The sequence below is a fragment of the Carettochelys insculpta genome, chromosome 29 (genome assembly GCF_033958435.1).
Source record: "Carettochelys insculpta isolate YL-2023 chromosome 29, ASM3395843v1, whole genome shotgun sequence".
In the NCBI taxonomy this organism is placed as follows: domain Eukaryota; kingdom Metazoa; phylum Chordata; order Testudines; family Carettochelyidae; genus Carettochelys; species Carettochelys insculpta.
The window spans coordinates 2,764,311-2,785,177 of record NC_134165.1 but is presented as its reverse complement, the minus strand read 5'-3'; the positions used below and the strand labels follow the sequence as shown (position 1 = coordinate 2,785,177).

The 20,867-nt window shown below is 64.2% G+C and overlaps 1 protein-coding gene across 4 annotated transcripts; it reads left to right on the top strand.

Moving 5' to 3' along the window:
* Positions 1 to 1,248: 1,248 nt before the first annotated feature.
* HOOK2 (hook microtubule tethering protein 2) lies at positions 1,249 to 19,077 on the top strand. Of its 4 annotated transcripts, XM_074979883.1 has the most exons (22): positions 1,249 to 1,383; positions 2,945 to 3,030; positions 3,398 to 3,470; positions 3,869 to 3,919; positions 4,435 to 4,567; positions 5,063 to 5,130; positions 5,244 to 5,306; positions 5,462 to 5,542; positions 8,205 to 8,344; positions 8,482 to 8,622; positions 9,821 to 10,022; positions 10,154 to 10,264; positions 10,459 to 10,546; positions 12,796 to 12,865; positions 13,536 to 13,673; positions 13,893 to 13,980; positions 15,678 to 15,712; positions 15,913 to 15,995; positions 16,200 to 16,303; positions 16,561 to 16,659; positions 17,627 to 17,698; positions 17,810 to 19,077. In XM_074979883.1, the coding sequence occupies exons 1-22, from the start codon at positions 1,339 to 1,341 to the stop codon at positions 17,966 to 17,968; spliced, it is 2,130 nt and encodes a 709-aa protein (XP_074835984.1). In that variant the 5' UTR covers positions 1,249 to 1,338; the 3' UTR covers positions 17,969 to 19,077. The 4 variants fall into 4 exon arrangements, with proteins under 4 accessions (XP_074835984.1, XP_074835985.1, XP_074835986.1 ...); XM_074979884.1 differs by lacking the exons at positions 16,561 to 16,659; positions 17,627 to 17,698; positions 17,810 to 19,077 and adding an exon at positions 11,389 to 11,522 and having other exon boundaries at positions 13,585 to 13,673; positions 16,200 to 16,307; XM_074979885.1 differs by lacking the exons at positions 16,561 to 16,659; positions 17,627 to 17,698; positions 17,810 to 19,077 and adding an exon at positions 11,389 to 11,522 and having other exon boundaries at positions 13,585 to 13,673; positions 16,157 to 16,295.
* Positions 19,078 to 20,867: the final 1,790 nt, after the last annotated feature.

Below are 20,867 nucleotides of genomic sequence, written 5' to 3'. Positions count from 1 at the left end.
ACCCTAGTGGATGCAGTGGAGACAGTGACAGCATGGTGGAGGTGGTCGGGGTTGCAGTGGGTAGTAGTGAAGTGCAATGGGGCAGTGAGGATTGCAGTGGGGAGCAGTGAAGTGCAGTGGGGAGTGGTGAGGTGCAATGGGGCAGTGGGGGTTGCAGTGAGGAGCAGTAAGGTGCAGTGGAGAACAGTGAGGTTCAAAGGGGCAGTGGGGGGTGCAATGGGGTTTGCAGTGGAGAGTGGTAAGGTGCAGTGGGGCACAGCAGGCCCATCTCTCTGGGAGGAGCTGTGTTTAGCTCCCTAGTTGCTCCCTCAGTCACGTCCCTCCCCACACCCCTGCATGACCAACGCCAGGGAGCTGCTTCGGGGAGCACAGGTACCCACCTCTGGAAAGCTGATTGACAGCAAAGGGGAGGGGGAGAAGGAAGAAGGTTCTGGGGGGCACCAGTGAAGCAGCCCCCCCGGATCCCTCTCTTCTCTCCACAGCACCAACTCCTTCTCTGCCACATACACCCCCACCATTCCTGCCCCTTCTACCCCAAGGAGTTTCCAACGTGTCTGGTGCCCCAATACCACAGGGACACTGGGGCAGCGCCAGGCCCCTGGGGGGTTGGTGGCACCTCACCCTAGGCCTGGCTCTGGCTCAGGTGTGAGCCTAGGACCAGCTGTTGGGGATGTGTGTCACTCTGTGTGTTTGTGTGTCACTGTGTGCCTATATATATGTGTGTCTTTGTGTGTGCCACTGTGTGTTTGTATGTGTGTCACTATGTGTGTCTGTGTCGCTGTGTGTGTCTGTATACGTCTATGTGTGTGCCACTGTATGTGTTTATATGTCTGTGTGCCACTGCATGCGTGTCTGCGTGTGAGCATCCCTGTGGATCTGCGCCTATGTGTGTCTGTGTCACTGTGTGTGTCTGTGTCTATGTGTGTCTGTGCCTGGGTGTCTGTGTGTGTCACTGCATGCGCTTGTGTGTGTCTGTGTGCGTGTCTGTGTGTCACTCTATGTGTGTATGTGTGTCGCTGGGTGTGTCACTGCATGCGCTTGTGTGTGTGTCTGTGTGTCGCTGGGTGTGTCACTGCATGCGCTTGTGTGTGTGTCTGTGCGTGTCCTTGCGGGGCTGGACGCCACACACACGTCCCTCCCACGCTCAGCAGCGAGATCATAGAGCACAGCCCGCCCCGTTCCCAGAGTGTCCCTTCGCCGCAGAGAAAACCCGCCTGGCGCTAGGCTAGAGCGCCGCTGCCCAGGTGGTTGATGTCCGCCGAGTGGGGGGCGCCGCTCTAGGCCGGAAGCGCGGAGCTCTATGGTGCTGGCGGATCGCGGCGCTGGGCGGCCGGAGCCATGAGTGTGGACAAGGCGCAGCTGTGCGGCTCCCTCCTCACCTGGGTGAGCGCGGGGGGCCGGGCCGGGCCGGAGGGACCCCGCCTCCGGGCTCTGGGGGCGCGGGGATCTGGGGGGCTCGGCGGGGGGCGGGATCTGGGGCGGCCCCTAGGCTGGGGGTTGCTGATAGCGGGGGGCGGGGGGGGGTGACCCCTGGGCCGAAGCCCCGCCCCGCCCCGCCCCGCCCCGCCCCGACCTTTGCCTGCTCTGGGCGCTGTGGGTCAGGCCGGGAGGCCTCCAGGTCCCCTCCCTGCCCCCCCCCCCCCCCCCGACATCCGCTCTGCCTCTCCCAGTGCCCCCGCCAGGTGTGCGCCGGGGGAGGGTCTGTGTGTTCAGCCCCCCCCCAGGGAGCACCACACGTTTCCCTTCCTCCCTTGGAGCCCCGGACCCCAGCCGGTGTTTTACGCTGCTCCACACCCATCTGTTTTCCCCGGCGCCCGTGGCACTGCTGGGTGGTGTTCGCAGCCTTGCTGGGCACTGGAGCTGCAAAGGGAGAGCTGACCTGAGGCTGCCCCCCTGCCACCCCCCCAAGGGGCTGGGGAGCGTTCTGCAGCGCAGGGCAGTGATTCGCTCGCAGCGATGGCTCCCTGGGAGGTGCAGGGGGTTAGAAAGCTGCCCAGGTCCAGCGCTGGTCTGCAGGAGGAAGACAACATCTCCCCTGCTCCCACCCGCAAGGGTCCTGGCCCCATACGCCATTGCTGTGAGCTTCCCACCATAGCAGTGCTCTGGGTAGCACTTGGGGGCCAGGTGAGTGGGGCAATGTGGACCCATGCAGGGCAGAGCTGGGGCTGGGCATGGCCTGTGCCCCTGCCCGGCTCTGCCAGGGAGGGTTAGGCAGCTGGCAGATAAAAGCTGCCCCGGTCAAGCTGCACATTTTGGTGCACGCTCAGCAGCCGGGGCTGTGGGGCAGTTGCAGCTGAACTGAAGCAAGAGCTGATCTCTTGGCTGTGGGGGAAATCCAGCTCTGGAGCCTGGGGCTTGTATGTTCTGCACTTCTCCCCCGCTGGGTGCCACAGGTCCCTAGGGCCAGTGCTGTGCCCCCCCTTTCAATGGTGTCTTGGAGCATGCCTGGCAGCGGGCCAGGCCCCAAGGGCCCCTTGCTTCCCTCGGGCAGCCCCCCTTTCTGCTTTGCTCGCTTGGCTCTGCCCAGCGAGTCTGTTGGAGAACTGGTCCAAGGCTTTGGGTGGGGGGGGGGAAGTCAATGAACCTCACCACCAAGCAGCGGAGCAGGATCTGGGGCCCAATGCTAGCCAGGGCACTGCTGTGGGGGAAGTGCGCAGCACCAGAGTCCCAGTTCGTTGTCTGCCTCCCTTGACCTGGTGCAGGACCCTTCCCAGCCTGGGGCAGTTATGTGCCCCACATGCCTGGTTGTGCAGTTACATGCCCAGTTGTGCCCCACCTCGTGGCCCCCGGCTTGACACGTGTGTTGCTCTGGTAATGCTGGTGGGCTCCAGGTTGCCCACCTCTGGTGTGGGCTGAGCTCTGCCAGGTCTCCGCCTTCTCCTGTCCCGCCTCAGTCTTGTTTGTGCCCTGCCTGGCTGAGACGCTTCCGTGTCCCCCTCTGCAGCTGCAGACCTTCCGCGTCCCGTCCCCATGTCGCACCTACCAGGATCTGACCAGCGGGGTCCCCATCGCCCAGGTCCTGCACAGGATGTGAGTATTGGCCCACTTGGAGACAGGAGGGTCTGTCGGGGTGGGGGGCGCTGCCTGGGGGGGGCCAGACTTGGGCTTGTCCCTCTTGGCCTGCACCGGGTGACAGCGGGACGTGGTCCTCGGTGTGCTGGGGGTGGAGATTTCAGAGCAAGGGCCCCATAGGGAAGGCCATGGAGCTGATAGGTGGCCTGTGCCCACAGCCACCCCCACCTGCTGCCCCTTGTCCCAGCAAGACTCCAGATTCCGCCCTGGGCGCCCAGCGGGGAAACCGGATCCTGCCCCGAGGTCACAGCTGCTCCAGTCAGGCCAGGAATTCCGCCCCCCCCAGCTCCCCATCCCACCCGCCATGCCCTTTCGTCCCTCACAGAGACTCCTCCTGGTTCAATGAGGCCTGGCTGCTACGGATCAAGGACGACCCTGGTGGCAACTGGAGGCTCAAGGTAACGGGCTGGCTTAAAATGGGGAGGGGGAGAGTTTTAAACCCCCAGCCCCCTGGTGAAGGCCCTGGTGCCTTGCCAAGCTGGGCTGGGTGAGGACAGTCGCCACACATTCCCCAGAGCTGTAAGATCTGGGGGGTGGGGGAGCCCTTTTCTGCAGATTCCCAGCTGGCCAGTTCCTATGCTTTCTGGGGGCCTGGCTGTCCCTCGCCAGCCGACAGCCCAGGGATGGGGCCACGCCGTGTGCCCTCCCTGCAGCCCTCCTGCTGAGCACCGCTCTGGCATGAGCTGAGTTGTGGGTTCTCAGCCCTCCTCTCCAGGGGGATTGGCACCAGCCCAGCCAGGGAGCGGGGGTCCTGCCCAGATGCAGGGCCCAGAGCACTAAACGCCCTCTCTTCCAGGTGAGCAACCTGAAGAAGATCGTGCAGAGCGTGCTGGAGTACTCCCAAGATGTGAGTGTCCCAGCCCTGGGCGGTGGGTGACTCTTAGATGCCCTATGACGGTGGCTAGGAGGCCCCAGCTGAGATCAGCTACCTGCCCTGGAGAGCTTCTGGTCTAGATCCCACAGGGTGGGAGGGGAAACTGAGGCACCAAGGGACAACGGTTTGCCCCAAGGTCCGTGGAAGTGCTGGGAGCGGAACCCAGGTGTCCTGACACCCCGGGTGCACTAGACAGCAGAGCCCTTGGATGTGGGCTCCCGTCCCGCACCCCAAGGGCAGCCTTGCCTTCCCTCCACATCTGGAAGTAGCGTTCAAGTTTGGCTTTCCGCCAGGCTCCCCTTGCCTCCTGCCATCTGGTCCCAGGGCAGGGGGCACAGCTGGTTCAGGTACCTCAGCCTGGGGTCACCTGTGCTAGCCCCAGTCCGGCAGGTCTGTGCACCGACCCTAAGGGGCCTGGCTCGAGCGAGTGGGGGTGGGGGGCAGGGGGTACTCTGCCACCTCCCCAGACCCCTCCGTCTCTCCCCCAGGTCTTGGGCCACCAGATCTCGGAGTGCCACCTGCCAGACGTCAGCCTGATCGGGGAGTTCTCGGACACGGCGGAGCTGGGCAAGCTGCTGCAGCTGGTGCTGGGGTGTGCCATCAGCTGCGAGAAGAAGCAAGGTGCGGGCCTCTCTGCTGGGAGTGGGGTGTCTCTGGGCTCCATTGTGGTGTTTGGAAGGTGCCATCCTGGGGGCCCCCCTAAAGCTGCCCGGTTCCCCCCCGGCCCCATGACCAGCAGGGCTCCAAGGCCTTGCTGTACAGAGTCCTGCCTCCCTCTGCCAGAGCCCTGATTGCGCTGCTTGTACGGGGCAGGAGACTGAATCCCAGGGAGGCAGCTGGGAAAGGACCCTTCTCCTCCCCTCCCCCAGCTCCCGCCGCATGGGGCGCCCTGGGGGAGAGGGCGCTGGGGCTGCAGCGTGGGCCCCCGGCACCTGGCCGGGGTGCTCTGGGGCTGGTGTCTGTGGGCATGGGGGCAGGGAGCTGGCCTCTGTTTCCCTGGGGTGGGGGGGTTGGGGCCCACGCTGGGCATGGGGAGAGGTTGGCATCTGTGCCTGGCGTAGGGGGGCTCTGGGCATAAGGGGAGCAGGGATTCACCTGCTGTCCTCCCTGCCCCAGAGCACATCCAGCAAATCATGACCCTGGAGGAGTCCGTCCAGCACCTGGTCATGGAAGCCATTCAGGAGGTGAGCTGGGCTGGGGGGCATGGCTGCTGTGCCAACCAGGACCCTGCAGCCACTGCCTGGTCCCATGCGGGCCCAGCCGCCTCCTGACGCCCGTCGCTCCTTTCCACCTGCAGCTGATGACCAAGGACCCCTCGGACACACCGGCCTCCGAGACCTACGGCAACTTCGATAACCAGGTGCCCTGCCTCAGTTTCCCCACCTGCAAATGTGGGGGGGGGGCGGGGCGTGGAGGGGGCGGAGCACCTCTGCCTCCAGTGCTCCGGATCCCCTGGCGGGGGGAAGGTGCCGGGCCAGGGTCTCTGCGTGACGAGGTCCCCGCTCTGCCCGGCAGTCCCGGAAGTACTACTTTCTCAGCGAGGACCTGGAGGAGCCAGATGACACACGGCAGCGCTGCCAGGATCTGGAGCAACAGGTGGGCTCTCGCCTGGGGCAGTGGGAGGTCAGCTCAGCTGGCGGGGGCTGGGGAGGGCTGGCTGGCTCCCGAAGGACCCCGGCACCGCAGCTGTGCCAGCCCAGCCCTGGGGCGGCAGCTGTTCTCGGCTCTGGAGCTGAGAGTCTGCAGCTCAGCTGTAGAGGCTTTGGGCACGCTCCATTTGATTCCGGCGATGGGCCCCACCCTGTCTGGTGTCGCCTCCCTGGCTGGTTTGTGGTTGCGGTGTCCCCTCTCCTCTGGGCTGCATGGGGCTCTGCGTCTCCCCCCACCCACAGCGGGTGTAGCTCTGCAGCTTCTGGAAGTGGGGTTTGATTGAGCAGCAGGCAGGTATGGTGGTGTGAACGGGAGTCGGTCGGGGCGCCTGGGTTCTCTGCGCGGCTGAGGCCGGGGCCCTGATGTGGTCGGTGCTGTACGTACATGGAGCAGGTGGCTCTGCTCAAGCGACAGGCAAGCAAAAGGTGGGGCAAATGGAATTGCTCTGACTTTGGGGGTGGGGGGGGGGGAACTGAGGCAGGGATTAAGTTCCTCCAGTAGGAAAAGGGTATTGATCCCAGGCACAGGTTGCCCTGCTGGACTCTGCCACTGAGTGCCTGTGTAGCCCTGGTCCTCTCCCTGCCCCGCTTGTTCTGTGGCCTGGGGATCAGGGCAGGGGGGGCGAGCGGCTGGAGCAGCAGTTCTAAGCTCCCATGCCCTGATATGAGAACAGATCCCCTCTGCCCCGCACCAGGCTCCCCTCCCCTACTTGCTGCTCCTGCATCTCCGCCCCTCCCCTTCCCTCCCAGGGCTGGAAGTCTGCGAACAGCTGATTGGCACCATTCCAGCTCTGGGCAGGGGAGGGAGGGGGCAGAACACAAATGGGGCCATTTGGTCCTCTAGGATGGAGGGGTGAGGCAGAGGGAGTGGAGGGCTCTGGTGCCCCAGGGCATGAGGGGCGCTGCCGGGGGGCTGTGGGCCCCAGGTGAAGCCCCAGTGGGCTGCGTAGGGCTGCCGGGTGATGTAGAGGCAGCAGGCTGAACTGAGGCACCACATGAGCTTCCTGCAGCGAGGAGTTCCCCAGGTTGCTGAGCCTCATACCATTCCAGCGACTGGCCTGCTGGGGGGCAGCAGGCCCCAGCTGTGTGCACGTGGGGAGGGGGCAGGGGAGGCTTTGTGTCCGGGGGCTCCTGGCTGACACTGCCCAGGGAGTACTGGAGTGCCAGTGGGTTTCCGCGTCGGAAGAGCCCCGGCCGTGAGGTGCGAAGCGCAGTGGTCCCCAACCGCCTCGCTGCACTTCATAAACCGCCCCCTTTGCTCCCGGAAGGTGCTAACGAGTTCCAGAGACGCGGCTCCCCCGGGGGCAGGTGAGTTTGCCGTTCGCCCTCTGCCCTGCGCTAACTGAGCGACTGACAAAGCCATGCAGCCCCGAGCCCTCCCGGTCGTGTCTCCTGCATGAGCATGAGCGCCTGGAGCAGATTAACGCCAGCTGCTTGGAGCGCCGGGTGGGGGCATGTCTCACTTCTGTACTTACCTTCTTACAGCGCTCCCGAGCCCTCTCCGGGCCCCAAACTCTCTACCCCTCTGCAAAGCTTGGAGCACGGTGTCATTGTCTCTAAAGAGCAGGGCTGGGTTGTTGGGGTGCCCAGGAAAAGGGTCCGAATTACTGGAGCCGAGGGTCCTGCTCTTTTTTTTTTTTCTATCCAGGGGCAGGATAAATTTTATTCAGTGCGCTGAGGCCTGTGGGGCTGTGCACCAGCGAGAAACGCCTGCTGCGGGCGCTCTGCTGATAGCTGTGCAGCCGCCCCAGTGCTCAGCGTAGGGGGAACGCTCCCAGGGACTGTGGAAAGAGCAGGGTGACAGGCTGTGGGATTAAAGCTGATCCAGAGGAGGGAGACGGGGAGGGTGTCACTTCTCCCTTCCCTTTCCCGGCAGCCTGAGGACAGTGAGGCCTCAGATTTGCCTTTCCAGCCTTCCAGTTCCGCAGACCAGCGGCCAGCTGCTCGGCCCCGTTGCTGGCCTGTGGCATCGGCTGCCACGTGCCGGCCTGGAGGTCGAGACCTCTGTGGGGCTCGGAAGAGGGTAGCTGGAGTTAGAGAAACCAGCACCACCCCTCCCGAGCTGTAGGGAGCTGCTGGGTCTGGTTTACCTGCGCCAGGCATTCGGCCCCCTGGGGAGCTGTGACCCTGGCCTGGAAGCAGGGCAGTGCCTTGATGCCCCACCCAGCCTTTCATAAAGAGGTACAAGACCTACCTGCCCAAGGCCTGGCCTCTGACCTCCGGGGCAGAGGGGGTCAGGGCATCATATCTCCCCTAGGACCTCCTGCTGGGTGGGGGCTGCCAGGCCAGGTGGGTGGCACACGAGTGAGTCCCAAGCCAGCGCCCTGCCAGATGCCCACACCGGGGATATTCCTCTCCTGGGCGTGTCGGAGCTGGGGCCTGGGGCCTGCTGCAGAGCCCTGGCGTTCACCCGTTCTGCACGGCCAGCGCCCGCTGGGAGCCAGGACTCCTGGGTTCCCACCCCAGCTCTGACTGGCCTCAGGGGGGCCCGTTCTGTAGCCCCCTTTGCGCTGCCGAGAGGGGGCCGACGGCTTAGCCCGCTGTGAGGTGCGGGGGCCTGTGTGCTTGTCCCCACTGCCGGGGCTGTGACTCCCACTCCCACCCCTCAGATCTCCGGCCTGATGGAAGAGAAGAACAGCCTGACCCTGGAGAACAAGGCCCTGAGGAGTCGCCTGGAGTCGGATACGGGTGGCAAGAAGCTGCTGCTGCTGCAGACGCAGCTGGCACAGCTGCAGGAGGAGACCTTCAGGTGGGGAGAGCCAGGACTCTGGGAGGGAGGGGCTCCTAGGGGTCAGAGCAGGCGAGCTGGGAGCCGGGGGTGGGGCCTGGGGGTCAGAGCAGGCGAGCTGGGTCTGGTGTCTCACCCGCGCCTGCGGCCCGCGGCAGGTTGGAGAGCGGGCGCGAGGACCTCCGGACACGCTGCGAGGAGCTGGAGCGGGAGGTGCAGGAGCTGCAGCATCGGAACGAGGAGCTGAGCAGCCTGGCCGAGGAGGCCCAGGCCCTGAAGGACGAGATGGATGTACTGAGGTGAGAGCTGGGGGCCTGTCCCCTTTGGATCCCGGCCCACGGTGGATCACCCGGCACGGTCAGACAGGTCTCCCCTGCGGGGTCTGACTGTTGCCTGTTCATCTCTCCTCCCCTCCCCCCCCGTACGGGCACCGGCGTGTGCCCTGGGGAAGAGAAGCGCCAGCTCACCGAGGAACCCGCTGGTGGCAGCAGGTGGGTTCTGGCACTGGGGACCTCAGGTCAGTTCCCTGCTCGCCGGCTGGGGCTGAGGCGCTGCTCCCCCGCTGAGTGCGGCCCTAGGGCTGCGTTCGCTGGCTCAGGCCCAGCAGCTGTTCTCCAGCCCCTCCACCGCCCGGAGTCCCTAAATCCCTGGGACAGGGCGCAGGGGGGCAGTTCAGCTGCTGTCCCTCCCTCTGCTGTGCCTGGCCTGGGCCTTCCAGGGCTCCTGGGTTCTGAGCCTGGCTCCGGGGGGGGCAGTGGGTTAGAGCAGGGCTGGGCTGGGAACCAGGGGCTGGGGCCTAGGGGTTAGAGCAGGCGAGCTGGGAGCTGGTGGGTGGGGCCTAGGGGTTAGAGCAGATGAGCCGGGGGATGGGGCCTAGGGGTTAGAGCAGGGCTGGGCTGGGAGCCGGGGGGTGGGGCCTAGGGGTTAGAGCAGGCGAGCTGGGAGCTGGTGGGTGGGGCCTAGGGGTTAGAGCAGATGAGCCGGGGGATGGGGCCTAGGGGTTAGAGCAGGGCTGGGCTGGGAGCCGGGGGGTGGGGCCTAGGGGTTAGAGCAGGCGAGCTGGGAGCTGGTGGGTGGGGCCTAGGGGTTAGAGCACGGCTGGGCTGGGAGCCGGGGGGTGAGGCCTAGGGGTTAGAGCAGGGCTGGGCTGGGAGCCGGGGGGTGGGGCCTAGGGGTTAGAGCAGGCGAGTTGGGAGCTGGTGGGTGGGGCCTAGGGGTTAAAGCAGGCGAGCTGGGAGCTGGTGGGTGGGGCCTAGGGGTTAGAGCACGGCTGGGCTGGGAGCCGGGGGGTGAGGCCTAGGGGTTAGAGCAGGGCTGGGCTGGGAGCCGGGGGGTGGGGTCTAGGGGTTAGAGCAGGCGAGTTGGGGATGGGGGATGAGGCCTATGGGTTAGAGCAGGGCTGGGCTGGGAACCAGGGCATGGCTTATTCCTGCACTGAGCAGGGGTGGGGGTGTCCCAGGACTGACACCCACTGGGTGCCCCCCCCCCCCCCGGCAGACACTCATCAGACAAGGTGAGCAAGCTGGAGGCCGCGGTGGACGCGTACAAGAAGAAGCTGCAGGACTTGGGCGACCTGCGGCGCCAGGTGCGGCTGCTGGAAGAGCGCAACACGGTTTACATGCAGCGTACCTGCGAGCTGGAGGAGGAGCTGCGCAAAGCCAATGCCGTCCGGGCCCAGCTGGAGACCCACAGGAGACAGGTGGGGGCAGGGCAGGGCAGGGCCCCCCGCAGAGGTTCTCCTCTCAGACCCAGAGGACCAGGGGACTCTCTGAGCCGCTGGTGTCCCCAGGCCCTGGGTCCGCACCCACCCCTGGCTCTGTTGCCCCGCAGGTGCGGGAGTTGCACAGCCGGCACTCGGAGGAGGCGCTGAAGGCCGAGAAGTGGCAGTTCGAGTATAGGAACCTCAAGGAGAAGTTCGAGGCGCTGGGGAAGGAGAAGGAGGTGGGGCAGGACCGTGGGGGGGAAGAGTTGGGGGCTTAAAAGGCGGGGTGGGGAGTTGGAATTTCTGGGCATCCCCAGCTCCGGGAAGGGAGCAGCACCTAGTGGTTGGAGCCGATGGCTTGGCCGCGGGGAGCCCTGGGTTTGGGAGAGGGGTGCTTGTTCCGCTGACCCCCAGCCACGCCCCTCCCCTGCAGCGCCTGATTGAGGAGCGGGACTCCCTCCGTGAGGCCAACGAGGAGCTGAGATGTGTCCAGGTGCAGCAGACCTGCCTGAGCCAAGCAGGTGGGTGCAGCCGGGTCGGCATCGGAGCCCTGCCGAGCAGGGGCAGGGCGTCCCTCCGAGGGTGGAATAAATTTTCTGTGCACCAAGGCAAGTGCGGCTGTGCACCACCAACAGAATGACAACTGGTGCCAGCGCCGTCCCGAGGTGCCAGCCAGCGCCTCTCGGAGCTGGGCCTGGCTCTTGGCAGACGCTGGCAGCCGTCCCTGCTTTGGGGCTGCTTGAGGCTACCCCGCAAACCATCAGTGTGGGGCCCTTATGGGGGAGACTCAAACTTATGGGGCTCTGACTCTGCCGAGAGGCTGGGCAGCCACAAATGGGTGGTGGAAACCCGCTTGCTCTGAGTGGAGCCCTTCCACGCTGCCCCAGGGCCGGCTCGGAGCCTCGGGGAGCCAGCTGGGCTGGGGAAAGGCTCCAAGTGCTGCCCAGGCCTCGGTTAGAAGCTGCGTTCCCACGTGGCTCCACCCCACTCCCTAGGAGGGGAATCGGCTCAGCCAACAAGCTGGGTTTTTTCCTTTCCCCCCCGCCTGGGAGCTGCGCTGTCATCCACACACTGGCAGCAGCCTCGTGGCTGAACTTTACGCCCTGCGGTTTATCAGCTGCTTGGAAACAAATGGTGCCGGGCACAGAGTGTTCCAGCTGGGAACGATCAGACTCCTCCGTGGTGTCCGCCGGCGGCGAGGGACTGGAGCAGGCCTGCTGCTGCGGGCGGGGCAGGGGGGGCTGTGGCACAGGGGCCTGGATCTTGCAGCCAGAGCCTGTGTGAAGCACCAGTCTGCCTGGGTCAGGACTAGGGGCCGAGTGCCCTCGGCCGCACCCGTTCCACCCTCTGCTTTGCCCAGCAGAACAACCCTGCCCAGCCCCCTGGCAGCCGCGCTGGCTGGAGAATGTGCGTCGGCCACGGAGCTCCACCTCCTGCTCCTCGGGAGACGGACGGTGTTTTGGTGCAGGAGTTTGGGAGCCGCACCCGTGGCGAGATGTGCGTCTGCCTTGCTGGGGGGAAGCCGGGCGCTTGGAGCCCTGCGGGCCCATGGGAGCGGAAGCGTCGCTCTGCGCGGCTCTGTTCTCCTCTATGGGCTGAGCTTCTGGGGGAACTGCATTTCCCACAATGCACCTGCCTGCCCTGCCCATTGGTGAGACCATGGTGCATCATGGGAGACGTAGGCCAGTTGCAGAACCTGCGCCGCAGAGACGAATGAGGACACATACTAGAGATGTTAACCTGTAAGCCTTCCTGTAAAGGGATGAGGCTTACTGGTTACGGTTAACCAGTGGGGCTGGAGCAGCCCTCCTCCCTCCATGGGCAGGGGCTCTCCAGCCCTGGGGGGGGCTGTTGGGTGGGGGGGCGCACTCTGGCCCAGATGGAGCAGCCTCCCCACCACCACCCCATTTAGTCAGTTACACAGGATTTTACATCCCCAAGGGGCAGGTCTAGTTCTGTTTCCTTGTTTTCCTCCATGGAATGAGCTTCCCCAGCCAGCCTACGTCTCCCATGGTGCACTGCGACCTCCTTCTTGGACAGGGGAGGTGGGGTGCATTGTGGGAGATGTAGTCCCCTCAGGCAGGCTGGCCCAAAGAGGACGGGAAAAGCCAAAGGCACGTGAATTACGGCTCCCAGCAGGCATCCCTGTGGTATTTCCAGACCTGAAGTACTTTGGCCCCACCCCCCTGAAATCTATCTTCTGCTCCGATTGACTGAAACTCTGTTTTGTGGTTTTGCCACGTGGGGAGCTTATTTCTGGCCAGCGCTGACTCCTTTAGAAAAAACTGTGCTGCAGAAGCTGTGGAACTCCCTGCTGCAGGATCTCGATACCCAGGACTTAGTGCGTTTGGGCAGGGGGTTGCACACCTTTCCTAGGCTGTTTCACAAACCATCCCATACCAAAGCGAGCCCCCCCCCATGCTGCCACCCACAAAGTAAGTTGGCGGGAGAGGGGGCAGCAGCTGGGAGGATCCCACCCCCCCCCCAAGTCCTACATAAGCAAGATACTCGTAACTCTCTGCTGAGGGGAGGGATTGTTATCCCCACCCCGCAGCCCTAGATGTAGACAGGATAATGGGCGGCTGCTGCTGTTCCAGCTTCATCAGTGGCCGCTGGAAATCTCGGGCAGCACCACTAGCTGGGAGCAGGAAGCTGGAGGTTGCCACCCTGGCCTGCTGCGTGGGAATTCCCCCAGCGCACAGGGCTCATGGAGCTCTTCGGAGCTACGGCTGGTCCCTGCTTCTCATGCAACCCCCTGCTTCCTCCACAGAGACCTTGCTGGATGGAGCCTCTTCTCCCGCTGACAACCTGGCGGCGGAGATCTTGCCGGCTGAACTCAAGTGAGTCCTGGGGCTGGAGGGGTGTGGTGTGTTCTGGCCCCTCCAGGCCACCGTACCCTGGGCGGGATGGGGGTCCTGCCAAGCCCTCCGTGCGTCTGCAGAATCAGCCTGGTCCCCTTTGGCTGAGGCTCTGAGCTGCTGACCTGCGGGTGCCTGAGCTGTTCGGCTGCCAGCAAAGTCCCTGAAAGGGTTAAATCCCTCTGGGCAGTGACTCTGCTGAGGTGGAGGGCAAAGCCAGCCTGGCCTAGAGGCGCAGTCCCTGCCACGGTGGCGGTGCCATTGCGGGGGGGTCTGGGTCGTCTGTGAATGCTCCTGCACACGCCCCCCCGCCCCTTGAGCCGGGCTCTCCCAGACTCGCCATGTTCGGGGGCCGTCTCTGACCCACAAGCCTCCCCCACCCCCCGCAGGGATCCTGGGGCATCTTCAAACTTCTGAGGCCTGGGGGTAGCCAAAGGGTAGCTGAATATGTCCCCGTCATAAGCTGCAGCCCTGGGGTACTACAAATCCCAGCATGCAACTCTGTGTGTCCTGCGGAGCAGGTGCTCCGGCTCTTGGGTTGAGACCCAGCATTGCATGCTGGGGCTTGCGGTCCCTGGGGGTGGCAGCGGTTGCACCAGGTGCGTTGGCTGGAAGGCTGCCTGGGGGGCCCTCTGACCTCCTCCGACCCCAGGGAGACCATCGTGCGCCTGCAGCATGAGAACAGGATGCTGTGCGTCCAGGAGGGGACTTACCGGCAGCAGCTGGCCGAGCTGCAGGGGCAGCTGGAGGAGTCGAACCGCGCCAAGAACCGGCTGGAGACCCAGCAGAGGTGAGCAGGGGGTGGGGGGAAGGTGTGGAGCAGAGGCTGGGCCCAGGCGGCTGACCTACCCGGGCTGAGACCTCCCCCAAATTCATCTCGCCCCAGAGCCGAGACAGGGCCCTGGCTGCTGAGCAGCCAGCTGATGGGGATGGGAGCCTCAGCCCATGGGAGGGCCCCTACTGTGCCATCCACTCACTGAGCTCCCCCTCCATCTCCCTCCCTCCCCAGGCTGCACCAGCAGCAGATCTCCGAGCTGAAGGCCCAGGTGGAGGAGCTCCAGAAGGCCCTGCAGGAGCAGGGGACCAAGGCGGAGGATGTGAGTCTGGCTGAGGACAGCTTGGCCCTGGCTTTCCTCCACCTCTGCCCTATAGCTCTGCTGCCCGGGGGCAGATCTATCCTGGCACTGCCAGGGCCGGCCCCCTCGTGCCCTCCTGCGACTGATTGCGTCCCCCTTTCCTGCGCCACAGGCGCTGCTAAGGCTTGTGCTCGGCCAGGGGTATCTGGGGCTGCCCCACAGTGCTGGGGGGGAGGAGGAGGGGCTGGAGAGCTGGGCATGGGGGGGCACTGGCAGCAGGGAAGGGGGTCCGGCCTCCTTGATTTCTCCCCCTTGGGAACAGGGGGGTGGCGCTCGCCTCTAGTCCCCGGCCACAGCCTGCCTGTGAAATCCTCCCAGTGCGCTCGTGTGCCCTGCCCCGACGCTGAGATGTGATCTCACTAATGCCTCTCTCTCCCCCGCTGCCTCCTGGCTGATTGCCCCCTGCCCCGCAGGCCATTGTAAGTACCAGCGCCCCCCTGCCTGGCAGCCTTGAAATCCACCTGCTTCTCTGGGCTCCTGTCCTGGGACCCGGGCAAGGGGGCAGCGCATTCGGGCGCTCCTGCTCTCTGGGGTGGGTGCCCAGCTCTGCCGGGCTGTGGGTGACACAGCGGCTTGAGTCGGGGACCTCCCCGTCCCCAGGGCTGTCCGGTAGTTTTGGCCCTTACTTGTAGCCTGGCTGCTGCTGCATTTGCTTCTTGGCTTATTAACTTTCTGCGGGGAGATTCAGGCCCTGCATTGAGCTGCCTGTCCAACCCGAGAGCCGCCTGTTCCGTGCTCGGCTGGTCAGCCGCACGGGGAGCTGCATTACAAGCCCCGGATTTAGCCCTCACTGGGCAGGCTCTTATCAGATCAGCAGCGGAGCAGTGTCCATTCAGCTTTTCCCAGCTGTGGGAGGCCAGGTGAGGGGTCAGACCCTTCGCTGCCCCCCCGCCCCCCAAATCTAACGCTCCAGAAGGGATGCCAAGAGTCCAGGTCTGTCTCCGCCCATCCCCGGGAGTGAGTTCTCAAGCTCCCAGGGCCTTACGTGGCCTGTGCGTATGGAGCTGATGACTTCCCCCTCAGGGTGGGGCTGGGATGGTGAATTTGGCGACATTTACTGGCTCGCTGCCCAGAAATTGCAGCCTCTCTCTCTCCTGGCCAAGCCCTGTGACGGGGGGCGGCGGGTGTTAGCTCCCTCCTACTCCTGGGTGGGGCCGGCTGTCAGCTTTAATGACTTGCAAGGCACCTAAACTCTGGGTTTTGTACTGGCTCAGAATTGCCTGCTTAGGGATCTTGCGCGTTTCTTTTTCTGCCTGGGTCAGAATGAATTTTCTTCCGTGCACCAAGATGTGCACCATGCTGGGGGCACTCTGCTAATCAGCCAGGCGGTGGCTGCCCCAGTGTTCAGCATACAGGGAATGCTGCTTGGGACCTGCTTCCGCTTATCCAGGCCTGAGCGGGGACAGAGTCCAGTGACTGTGGAAGGAGAGCTCGATCCTGGCTTGTTGCTGTCACTGCTTGTGGGCGTGGCTCCTGTGCAGGGCAGTGGCTCCAGGATCCCCCCCAGGCACCTGCCGTACCAGGTCGCAGAGTTCAGAGCAGGCCCCTGAGTTACCCCCATGGCCAGCACCGTTGGTGGCCCAGCTGCATGCACCCACCCCCTGGCTGTGCAGTCGGGGTGCCTCCGACCTTCACCCTCTCCTCCTCTTCCTCCCTAGTCCTGCCTGCTGAAGAGGAAGCTGGAAGAGCACCTGTAAGTGGTCTGTCCCCTGGGGGTGGGGCAGCTGCAGCCAGGGGAGGGGGAGATGCTCCCCGGGGACTGGCCAGAGCCCCCTGCTCCTCAGCTCCAGGGGGACGTTTCCCAGCTAGCTCCAAGGGAGGGGTCTGACCCTGCTGGGGGAGGTCTGGGGGGCACCTGACAGCCCTTCTCACCACCACCACCCCCGCCCCCAGGGAGAAGCTGCACCAGGCGCACTCGGAGCTGCAGAAGAAGAGGGAGTACATTGACGACTTGGAGCCCAAAGTGGACAGTGCAAGTACGGGGGGAGGGGCCTGGCGGGGGCGGGGAGGGATCAGGTCGGGCGGGGCCCCTCCCCCGCAGGCCGTGTCCCCGCCTCGTCCCACCCGCAGGGGACCTGGGTGCTGTGAAGCTGCCGGCAGCAGCGTGGGACTCAGTGCCTCAGTTTCCCCACGGCAGGGAGGCGGGAATGAGGACAGCTCACGTGCCCCCCTCCCCCCAGACGCCCGGAAGATCGACGAGCTGCAGCAGTGCCTGAAGAAGAAGGACGAGGACATGAGGGCCATGGAGGAGCGTTACAAGCGCTACATGGACAAGGCCTGCACGGTGAGCTGGGGGCACCCCCGGCCCTTGGACGCTCACGAGGGGCCCTGGCTGGGCCCCGTCGGCCCTGAGTCGCTGGGATGGTGCTCCTGGGACCCCCCCCCCGGGGGCTTTGCTCTGGGACTCTCTGCAGCACCGACAGCTGCAGCAGGTGTCCTGCCCGGGGGGGGAGTGGGGGGGCGGTTTCCCGGCTGGCGGGCGGAGGGGGTTGTCCCCAGCAGCTCCGCGGTAACGCCCTGGCTCCATCAATGTCCTTGCAGGTGATCAAGACCCTGCATCCGAAACAGCCGCCGCCCCCGGAGATCCAGGCCTTGAAGAACCAGCTGCAGGAGAAGGAAGTGAAGATCCAGCACCTGGAGGTGAGGCCTGGCTGGTGGGGTGTGGGGGCGGCTGCTCCTTCCCTGAGCCCCTCTGGGCACTGTGGTGGGGGGTTAGCTGCCTTCCTTCCCGGCCCCTTCCAATGCCCTTGAGCTGGGGAGCCTGGAGCCCACTTTCATGCTCCAGGGATGCCGGGGTCAGGAAGGAAACTTGCCCACGTGCACAGGGCGGGGGGAGTTGGCGTTTGCCTTCCTACGAAGCCACTGGGTTCAGCCAGGGCCGGTCACTGATCAGAGGGGGCCAGAAAAGCCCCTTCCCTACCTGCCAGGCTGGGGGTCTGGGTCATGGGCAGGGAGTGTGGTGCTGCGGGGGTGGGCGCCTTCTCGGCATGCAGGCTGGGATCATCCGGGCGTGGGCAGCGGTGGCACCTCGGCGCCTCCCGCTCAGCAGGGCGCCCACCAGCTTGGTTCCTGAGGCCAGGTCCGATCCCAGCTGCTGGCTCGCCGTGGGGGTGACCGGTGCCGGCCTGGAGCCGAGTCTGGTCACACCCCCAGGGCAGAGGGGTGCGGATTGGCCCCAGGGTGACCCCACAAGGTCTGGACCCTCCTAGGCGCAGAAGGTCGAGGTGGTGCCAACTCCCCAGCCCTGGCGTGTGACCGGGGGGCTCTGTTCCCAGGCAGAGCAGTCTCCCCAGGAAGGGGGCAGGCGATTCTCCGCTGCCTGCCCCACTAGCAGCTGGGGGGAGGGATCTAGCCCTGGAGCTGTGACTAGTGCCCTCTTCTAGCTGCTGGCTGGCCAGGCAGCCTGTGGGGTGGGGAGAAGGGGGGAGCCAAGCTCTGCCCCTCAACCCCAGCTTCCCCCTGGCCAAAGGCTGCAGGAGGAGGCCCCCATGTGACTTCTGGGAGCCAAACGGGGCTGGAGAGGGGAGGGCCCCATTATGCCTGAGTGCCAGGGGCCAGCCCAGCTCTGCCCCCTCACTAACACCCCCCGCCCCGTCTCCCCACTCAGAGCAACCTGGAGAAAACGCGCTCCCAGCGGGAGCAGGAAGAGAAGCTGATCATCAGCGCCTGGTACAACACGGTGAGCGGGGGCGGGGGAGGGGTCAGGGACGTGCTCAGGCTTCCCCTGCCTGGCAGTGCCCCCCCACCTCCCCCCAGGGGCTGTCCTGACCCCCTCCCTCTCCCGTTGCAGGGCATGGCGCTGCACCAGCAAGCAGCGGAGGAGCGATCGGCCCCCTCGGGCGGCGCCCAGTCCTTCCTGGCCCAGCAGCGCCTGGCCACCCATGCCCGCAGGGGCCAGCTGGGCCGGGCCAAGTACAGCAACAAGGACAAGCCCCTCCCCCTGCACTGACCGGGGCCCTCCTACCCCCGCCCCCCCGGGGTCTTTAACCCTTCGCTGCCCTGTGGGGCCCACCCCCCCAGCTGCTGCTGTCTTACGGGGGGTCCTGCAGGTGCTGGGGACCAACCTGCCTCTGCCCCCAGAGCCCTGGGGGGGGGGGGTGCTGGCCCCTCCGGGAGCCCCGATTGCTTGGTACTGCCGGACTTGGGAGGAGCCGGGACCCGAGCTGGTGCTTCCCATCTCACGCACACCCCGATCCCTGGGCTGGTCCCTTCTGAGCACCGTGCTGAGCTGACGGGGGGCTGCCCCCCCTCAATTTAACTCCTCCATGGCCACACTCCTGCCTGCCCCTCTGCTGCAGCCTTCCCCTGGGGCCGGCTGGAGGGGTGCTGAGCACGTGCCGAGGGTGAACTGCAGCTGGGGGGCTCTGGGCCCTGTCCCCCGGGGCCTTGGGCGCAACTGCGACTTGGTGCCAGCCAGGCCCAGCCACGGATAAGGGGTGACAGCTCCCATCCCCTGCCTAGCTCCCGGCTAGAGCTTCACGCCCAGCTGGCAGTGGGGCCTCCTGGCATCTGCCCGCCGCCGTGCCACATTCCCAGCTGCTGTGGCATCAAGGCCACCTGGTCCCGAACTTCTCCTGGGGCTCCCGGCACCTGCCAACGCTACCAGAAAGGAGATGCCTCAGACCTCTGCCACTAAGGGCTTCTCATGGCAGGGCCCAGGGAGAAGGGCAGGGCCCAGCGTCTGCTGAGCCAAGCTGTGTTCTCCAGCGCTGGCAGGGAGGGGGCGGCTCTGCGCCCCACCGCTGGGTCCCCTCTCAGCCTTGGTTTTAACCTGGGCTCTTGTCTCTGTACCTCTGCTTAGTGTGGGTTTAAGGGGGGGCCTAGGGGCAGATCGCACTGAGCCTCCTCCCCCCGGTTTTATTTTGTTGTTTTAGAGGATGATTTTAGCTGAACGCTGCTGGGGTCTGAATGCCATGAATTGTATTTTAGAAAACTGTCGGGGCGCTGAGGCCCCTGGTGTGGGTCTGGGCCCCATGTCTGTTGTTTTCTGCTCTAGGGCAGCCCACCGTGGCGCTCTGAGGGAACCTTTACACTACCAATAAAGATGCTGGAAGCTGCTGCTCCGTTTCTTGAGCCGCATCGCCCTTGTAGCTGCTCCAGCCCGGGTCAGGGTAGCAGATAGCCCCGGTGGTAGGAAGGGTGTGAATGGAGCTGCATGGAGCATGACCCTGTTTTTTCTGGGTGCTTTAACTGTGTATTACGTTAATACCTACGACCCAGGGCCCAGCTGTGGCCACCAAGCCCCTAGGTCCTGTCTATGGGAGCCTCAGTTGGCCTCAAAGGTTCTCCCTCAGCCAGCCGTACCACTCTGGCTTCAGCCCAGCCCTTCCCTGACCCTGTACCTCCCCTTCAGGCCTGACGGCGGCAGCGTTACCTTCTCCCTGATCCTGCACCCCCATCCCCTGCTCTGGCTCCCACCTCCTGCTTCCTCTCCTGGGCCAGGCCCCTGCTTCCTTCTGCACCCACCCTCCATCCCCCACTCTGTTCCTCCTCTGCCGGCACTAGTGCAGAAGAGCCCTGGCCTATGCGGGGGCAAGCCCCGCTCATGGATTACGAGGTGTATTACGGTAGTGCTTAGGCAGGCCCAGCATTAATAATGACAGGTGCTCTCAGGGGAGACCCCTGGGGGTGCTCCCTAATGAGCTAATCAGGCCCTTGCCCACCCTATTCTTGCTCTCTAGAGCTCCCCCCAGTCCCTTCCTACTGTGTCAGATCCCCATTTTGCCCCCAGCCAAGGTGCAGAGCAATGCAGACACTGATCAACTTCTGCTGGAGGAGGTGGGGGACACATGCCCAGAAACCTACCTGTCACAAGGGACCCAAGGGCCTCCCCCCCCACATCTGTCACTGAGGGCACAGCAGGTCAATGCCCTTTTGTCAATGAAAGGGAATGAGGATGCCCCCATCTCTAACACAGGCTTGCCCATAAACAAAAGTTCTTTATTAAGCAAACATAGCAGGGGTGAGGCAGTTATAAGTCCAAACAGGCAGGTGAAAGTAAGTTACTGAAATAAAGGAACCCAGGTGGCTCGCTCTCCCCTGCCCCCATGATTCACAGTGAGTCTTACCCTGAAGAACTGTTCTCAGGTCAGGTAAAACTGTCCCAGCAGCGCTGTTCTCTTACCCTGACTTGGGTCAACAGCCTTTTCAAGTTCTTGGCTTCTTCTGAGGGTGTGGCAGGCAGATTCCAAACCAGCTGAGACAAACAGTTGGTACCTTCCTACTGCTCCCATAAAGCTCTTCAGGGAACAACAACCCTCTGTTCTACAGACACCCCCTCCTGCTGGATTGCCATGGGTTTCAATACCAAGGGTTATGGTCACATGTCCTAGCATCAACCTTCAGCTGGCCACCGAGGACAACCGAGGCTGTTTACCTGCTGTTAAGTGACTTGCCCAGGCCAGCCAGGGCCTTTGTTAGTGCATTTAAAACTACCAGCAGCCTGAGCTGCTGTGTTTCTAACCTCGTGTACTTGGGTCCCACAGCTCCTGCCATTGGCACTGGTAACTTACGGAGCTATTTTGTCCAAAGCATCTCCCAGATATGCAGATTTATAGTCACCCACCAATTATCATAAAGCAGGGGCAGGAGTCCGTCACGCTCAGCATCATGCATTATTAGTAAGAGGGAGCCGCGCTAGTCTATACACTATCAAAACAAAAAGCAGTCACGTAGCACTTTAAAGACTAGCAAAATAATTTATTAGGTGAGTTTTCGTGGGACAGACCCACTTCTCCAGACCAGAGCCAGACCAGCCATATTGAGTCTGTTCTGGTCTGGCTGTGGTCTGAAAAAGTGGGTCTGTCCCATAAAAGCTCATCACCTAATAAATTATTTTGCTAGTCTTT